At 40.0% G+C, this 7,773-nt stretch overlaps 1 protein-coding gene across 4 annotated transcripts in view; it reads left to right on the top strand.

Annotated features, from left to right (window-relative positions):
• Positions 1-6,559, top strand: part of sez6l2 (seizure related 6 homolog (mouse)-like 2) — a 73,470-nt gene extending 66,911 nt beyond the window's left edge. For all 4 annotated transcript variants that reach the window (XM_061974045.2, XM_061974044.2, XM_061974047.2 and 1 more), the window contains exons 19-21: positions 692-809; positions 1,246-1,357; positions 3,457-6,559. In XM_061974045.2, coding sequence (XP_061830029.1) covers positions 692-809; positions 1,246-1,357; positions 3,457-3,486 — 260 coding nt within the window. In that variant the 3' untranslated portion in view covers positions 3,487-6,559. The remainder of the gene's footprint in view (positions 1-691; positions 810-1,245; positions 1,358-3,456) is intronic.
• The last annotated feature ends 1,214 nt before the right edge of the window (positions 6,560-7,773 follow it).

Genomic DNA, 7,773 nt, shown 5'->3' on the forward strand with positions numbered 1-7,773 from the left:
CAAACTTCGCACAAAAAGACCCCGAGGTCGGTAATAGAACCCAGGACCTTCTTGGTGTGAGGCACGAACACTAACCACTTTTCTACCGTACTGCCCTGAATTTCATATAAAAAATTTAACAAAAATAAGAGAAAAAAAAAAGAAACAATGGTAGAACTGCAAAAAATTATAGTACAAAAACAAACAAAAAACACTCCCATGCAAACATATACAGAAAAACATAAAAATGGTTTGCTTACTTATACTTATCCAAGTACAGTTCTTTCTCGTTTATTGCTGTTAATTGGTTCCAAACATGACCACAATAAACGCATTTCCGCAAAGTAGGAATCAATAATTATGAATCCAATCTTTTCAGAGCATGAAAAAACATTTTCAGGCTTTCTAAATACGTTTTCAACATTATGAAAGCATTATTAACTAACACCCTTTGGTCTCTTTTAGTGGCCAATACGACTGTAGTATTTATATGTTTTAGTTTATTTAGCCATTTTTATGCTTGGAAATGCTTTATTTGGGACCAAAACATAGACGAATATGCTTTAGAAAAAATGTTTGAAGCGCAATGTGGCAAGGGACGACTGTATTGTTGTATCAGATGATATATTACATTTGTGGTGTCAAGTCAATAACAAAAAAATACATCAGTTGGTTGCCTACAGCCACAGCCTTGTTTATCTCTATATTACAGCGTCCCAAACGTTTGAGCCCTCCCACCAGATCCTAAGTGAGAACATTGCTTTGGCAATAATTCTGCCCATCATCCTGGTCATCCTCCTGATTGGCGGCATTTACATGTACTATACAAAGTAAGTACTGCGAACACAATGGATTAGATTTTATATCGCACTTTTCCATTGTTAGATACTCAAAGCGCTCACAGACAAGTGGGAACCCATCATTCATTCACACCTGGTGGTGGTAAGCTACATTTGTAGCCACAGCTGCCCTGGGCTAGACTGGCGGAAGCGAGGCTGCCAGTTTGCACTAACGGCCCCTCTGACCACCACCTATCATTCATTCATCATTCATTCACCAGTGTGAGTGGCACCGGGGGCAAGGGTGAAGTGTCTTGCCCATGGACACAACGGCAGCGACTTGGATGTCAAGAGGTGGGGAGCGGACCTGCAACCCTCAGGTCTCTGGCACGGCTGCTCTACCCACTACGCCATACCATACAACATCGTTCTCATGCTAGGATACTATAAGTGGGACTCGCTGCCATTTTTCTTTGCTCCCTCGCAGCATCTGCAGACTAGAATGGAAGCCACTCTTCTGGAAGTCTCTTTCTCACACACACTCCTACAGTCCCATCACAGTCGAGTCCGATTTCAACAACCCGCTGTATGAGGCAGGGGTAAGGAATCCTTTTGTCTCCCTTTATGTGTCATATTATATACCGTATTTTTCCGACTATAAGGCGCACTTAAAATCCTTTCATTTTCTCAAAACTCGACAGTGCGCATTATAACCCGGTGCGCCTAATGTACGGAATAATTTTGGTTGTGCTTACCGATCTCAAAGCTATTTTATTTGGTACATGGTGAAATGATAAGTGTGACCAGTAGATGGCAGTCACACATAAGAGGTATGTGTAGACTGCTATATAATGGCAGTCACACATAAAAGATGCGTCTAGACCAGGGGTCCCCAAACTACGACCCGCGGGCCGGATTCGGCCCCACAGCATCCAAAATCCGGCCCACAGGAAGTTCCAAGTTTAAAAAAAAGTATTTTTTTTTATTTTTAATTTAGTTTAATTTTTTTTTAATCTTTCTTTTCTAATCCATTTTTTACCGCTTGTTACTCTTGGTGTCTCCGAGCCGCTCAGGCAAATCATATTGTCTAAAAATGAATTTTCCCATCGATAACGTGACAATGTTAAATGTTGATGAACATCAATGTTAATTGATGTTAATTGACAAAACGGATTATAAAGCCAATGTATATATATACTGTATATATATATATATATATATATATATATATATATATATATATATATGTATATATATATATATATATATATGTAAATATATATATATACACACAGCCTGTCCCCCGTCCAAATTTTTTTAACCCAATGCGGCCCCCGAGTCAAAAAGTTTGGGGACCCCTGGTCTAGACTGCAATATGACTCAAGTAAACAACACCAACATTTTATATGTTCCATTGAAAATATAGAACATTACACATGGTTTTCAAAAATGTATCAAAATGTTTTAGTACGACTTTGGTAAGCTATGAAGCCGCTCCGCTTGATGGATTGTACTGTGCTACAACATACGAGTATTATTATGGTGTGTGTATAAGGTAAAACATATTATCTGGCGTTTTGTTTCGCAATATTATGCAAAAGCAACTTTTCTTACCTTCTGGTACCTGCTGATCTGTATTTGGGATCTGCATAAGTCCACAAAATTTGCTCGCGTCCACCTTTGTAGCCGATAAATGATAAATGATAAATGGGCTGTACTTGTATAGCGCTTTTCTACCTTCAAGGTACTCAAAGCGCTTTGACACTACTTCCACATTTACCCATTCACACACACATTCACACACTGATGGAGGGAGCTGCCATGCAAGGCGCTAACCAGCACCCATCAGGAGCAAGGGTGAAGTGTCTTGCTCAGGACACAACGGACATGACGAGGTTGGTACTAGGTGGGGATTGAACCAGGGACCCTTGGGTTGCGCACGGCCACTCTCCCACTGCGCCACGCCGTCCCTAAGCTTCTTCTTTTTCTCTATCTTCTTGTTATGGGACATTCATCCTCCGCTGTTGCCATTTCTAAGATAAAGTAGTGTAAAGTTCTTACTTATATCTGTCAGTAAACTCACCATGAAAGCACTAAAACATACCGGTATAGTGAGTTTACATTATTCACCCAAGGAACTTTAGTTATTAGAGTTCCGGTGGGACAATTTTTTTCGGGACACATTTCCGGCGTTGTTATTGCACTAGTGAGCCACGGATGAGGAGATGCTGCTTCATTATTGATTTAAGGAAAGTCTGAATGTCATTAAAACAGTTAGCGCCATCTTTTGACACTTCTTCCACATCCGTCCTTGCACGCTACACTGCTACAACAAAGATGACGGAGAAAAGACGGTGAGCCACGTAAATAAGACCGCCCACAAAACGGCGCTTCCGGAAGCGACTGTCAGAAAGCGACTTGAAGATGATCTGTAAAACATAATCCATGCAACATTTTGACCAAAGAACCACCATTACATGTTATGTAGACCACAAGGAAGTGTTTTCCATTTAGAAAAAAATTATTATAATATGACCCCCTTAATGCGCCCTATAATCCGGTGCGCCTTTTGTATGAAAATAGGCCTGACTAGACCCGCTCATCGGCAGTACGCCTTTTAATTCGGTGCACCCTATGGTCCGGAAAATACGGTGCTTATCTGAATCCATACCTGATTGCTTCTTCTTTTTGACCACAGGATACACGGGAGTATGAAGTGTCCATTTAAGTTTGGTAAGACTGAACCATGATAATATGAATTTCTTTAATAGGGCAAAATGTTTTTATTACTAAAAGACCATCAAATCTGCCTTTCACTTTTTTAATCATCTGCTTAGTTGAATTGTGTGAATGCTGAAAAGTATTTCTTTCTGTTACGCACTTTTTTGTGCACCGTCTTTTCCCACAGTTTGAAGTTCAAGTATCAAAACGTTCGGCTCAGGCAGGACCCGTTAGCTACCTTTTTTTTTTTTTTTAACTTTCCACGTTTTCCGGGACATTTTTCCCATTGAAAACAGTCAAACCAACAATTTGTCCAGTTCCACTAAATTCCCGGTTTTCCCACAATTCCCTTTTTTCAATTACAGAATGTCCACTTTTTTTTTTATTTCGACTCCTTCCCCGAAATTTTTCAACCGATGTCAGCTGTTCCACCATCAAAACATTCCTCTTAGTCAGCCCAATTGCGCTATCTAAATTTTTTTTTTTTAAGAAAAATTCCCCGTTTTTCAATAGGCTATTCCTGCTTTTCCGTAACTGTTTAAAATTGTTACCACTTCCACATTTCTCAACGGATTCAAGCGGTGCCAACACAAACCTATTCAGCGCCTTCACGGAAATTGTGCTATTTTCCACATTCCCGAATTTCCTGCTTATAACACTTATTCTTTATTAAAAACTGTTACTACTTTCACATTTCCCAACCAATTTCCCACCATTCCAAAGTCAAAATGCTCTTTTGTAACTAGCATGCTAACTTATTTGTAGTTATTTTTACAGACTTAACACATGCTAACTGTTAACATGCTAACGTCAGCATGCTAACTGGTTTAGCAAATTTGACACATTTTTAGCTTATTTTGCAGGCATACACCTCAGAGTCATATAACTTAGTATTTGACACATGCTAATTGGGTGCATAAATGCTAACTTTAGCATGCTAACGTTAGCTTTTCCACTCGGGTTGTGCATTTCAGCATTCACACGCTTTTTTTTGTGCACCGTCTTTTCCCACAGTTTAAAGTTAAAGTATCAAAACGTTAGGCTCAGTCAGGACACGTTAGCGACCTTTTTTTTTTTTTTTTTTTTTTTACTTTCCAAGTTTTCCGGGACATGTTTCCCATTGACAACAGTCAAACCAACAATTTTTCCAGTTCCACACAATTCCCGGTTTTCTCGGAATTCCCTTTTTTCAATTACAGAATGTCCACCTTTTTTATTTTGACTACTTCTCCCAAGTTTTTCAACCGATGTAATGTTAGTTATGTAACTAGCATGCTAACATTTTTATAGTTATTTTTACAGTCATATTGGTACTTGACACATGCTAACTGTTAACATGCTAACTGGTTTAGCTAATTCTTCACATGTTTAGCTTATTTTGCAGGCATACACCTTCAGAGTCATATAACTTAGTACTTGGCACATGCTAATTGTGTGTGTATAAATGCTAACTGTTAGCATGCTAACGTTAGCTTTTCAACTCGGGTTGTGCATTTCAGCATTCACACGCTTTTTTTTGTGCACCGTCTTTTCCCACAGTTTCAAGTTCAAGTATCAAAACGTTCGGCTCAGTCAGGACACGTTAGCGGCCTTCTTTTTTTTTTTTTTAATTTTCCACATTTTCCGGGACATTTTTCCCATTGAAAACAGTCAAACCAACAATTTTTCCTGTTCCACAAAATTCCCGGTTTTCCCGGAGTTCCCTTTTTTCAATTACAGAATGTCCACCTTTATTTATTTTGACTACTTCTCCCAAGTTTTTCAACCGATGTGATGTTAGTTATGTAACTAGCATGCTAACATATTTTTTGTTATTTTTACAGTCATATTGGTACTTGACACATGCTAACTGTTAACATGCTAACTGGTTTAGCTAATTCTTCACATGTTTAGCTTATTTTGCAGGCATACACCTTTAGAGTCGTACTTGACATGCTAATTGTGTGTATACATGCTAACTGTTAGCATGCTAACGTTAGCTTTTCAACTCGGCTTGTGCATTTCAGCATTCACACGCAATATTTCCCCGAAATAGCATATTCTAGTGATGGAAGCGCTATTTTGATTTGGTGGATTCGACATCTCAGTCCGATTCTCTGCTACATTGGGAACGATGCCTTACGAGGGGTAACAAATTGGACTTTTAGGAAATAATAGAAGAATTGTTCTTCTTTTTTTAGTTATTTTTGAGGCCAAAACATTGAAGGAAGAATTGCTTTTCTTTTTTTAGTTAAGTTACATCAAGGCCAAAACATTGAAGGAATTAGCAATAGCAACAACAAGCTAATTTTACACACGACCTAACAAAATGCACTTGAATGTTTATTTTTATGTGAAATGTTTGTAACTCACCATTTTCCCCCCACTTTGTCTTTTTTTTTGTGTAAAGTCCACACAAACACATTGAATGTAAATATGTGACTTGATATTGACTGAGGTTGGTATATATATATATACAGTACTTGATTAAAAAATATATATATAAATATATATATATATATAAACCTCATATTTACACTTGGTCAGGGGAGGTTGTATATTTTCATTAAACAGATAATGAAATTTCAGTGCCAAAATATGAGAAGATAAATCAACGTCCTCAAGTGTTTCATCTGTTGTTGCGTAGTGTTTACAGACAGTGTTTATTTATTTATTTGTTTTCTACAAAAGCATTATCACCTAGTGTCTCATGACATGTAGTTCAAGAAAAAGCGAGGACATGAATGTCATTATGCTTATAGCATGCACTGATTGTAAATTATATTGCTTCTGCTCAATCTTGCCATGATCATCATAGTTATTGACATATCAGATTTGATGTTGTATGCACTATGTTGATGAAAAATTATGACCCTGGCTGTTCGCTGTAATGCATTATGTATTTATTTGAAAGGGATTATACGCGCGGCCAGTATTTGTCTCATTCGCCGCGCCGAATGCAAGGTCTCGGAGACTGTTGCTTAGTAGACTGAAGTATTTTCATCAGTAGCATTCCTTTGCTTCATATATGAGTACTTTCTTTTGAAGACAGTTATTTATTTGCTCAACTTGAAATAAAGTCTTTGTTGAATGGTGTCAAATTAGTGTTGTTTTTCCGTCTGTCTGTCCATCTGGAGCCGCAACTGGAGGTCTCCATCAGAGTGCCACCCAGGGGTGTTGCAGGCCATCTGTAGCCGTGGCTCTCTGCTCCAGGATCTGCTCCAGCATGAGAATTTGGAAGTGTGGGTGATTGGTTGGGGTTGTTTTTGAATCGGGTTAAAAGCTACTGTGACAGTTCCTTTCCCGTGGGTTCCCCTGACACCGACAGACTCGCACTGGAGGACAGGTAGTCTTGGTTTTAACAACTTTTAATATGCTCACACACACCGCGGCAGCCCTTCAGCTTCCCGACTTTTCAGTCTCTGCTTCCTGCTGTTCGTCTGTCTTGCTGCTCCGCTCTCCAGCATGTGTCCCAGCTGGTGTTCCATGGCCCCGACCGCTACTGATAAGAATGACAGGTGATTAGATGATCAGCCACAGCTGGGGCAATCCAATCACCTGCCAGCTGTGCTTCGAAGCCGATCCCCCACGCACCCCACTCCGCAGCAGGCGCGCAAACCACGCCCTCCTCCACAGCTACCGAGCAAATTAGTATAGTACCGCGATACTAATGAATCATATTCGGTATTATACCGCCTCTAAAAAAGTACCGGTCATCCTGCCTTGACTCACATATGACCTTGAAGTGCCATCCCATTCCTAACCCATAGGGTTCAATATGATGTCCGTCCACCTTTTGCAGCTATGACAGCTTCAACTCTTCTGGGAAGGCTGTCCACAAGGTTGCGGAGTGTGTTTATAGGAATTTTCGACCATTCTTCCAAAAGTGCAATGGTGTGGTCACACACTGATGTTGGTCGAGAAGGCCTGGCTCTAAGTCTCCGTTCTATTTCATCCCAAAGGTGTTCTGTCGGGTTCAGGTCAGGACTCTGTGCAGGCCAGTCAAGTTCATCCACACCAGACTCTGTCATCCATGTCTTTATGGACCTTGCTTTGTGCACTGGTGCACAGTCATGTTGGAAGAGGAAGGGGCCCGCTCCAAACTGTTCCCACAAGGTTGGGAGCATAGAATTGTCCAAAATGTTTTGGTATCCTGGTGCATTCAAAGTTCCTTTCACTGGAACTAAGGGGCCAAGCCCAACTCCTGAAAAACAACCCCACACCATAATTCCTCCACCACCAAATTTCACACTCGGCACAAGGCAGTCTGAAATGTACCGTTCTCCTGGTAACTTCCAAACCCAGACTCGTCCAT

The sequence above is a fragment of the Nerophis lumbriciformis genome, linkage group LG22 (assembly GCF_033978685.3).
Source record: "Nerophis lumbriciformis linkage group LG22, RoL_Nlum_v2.1, whole genome shotgun sequence".
In the NCBI taxonomy this organism is placed as follows: domain Eukaryota; kingdom Metazoa; phylum Chordata; class Actinopteri; order Syngnathiformes; family Syngnathidae; genus Nerophis; species Nerophis lumbriciformis.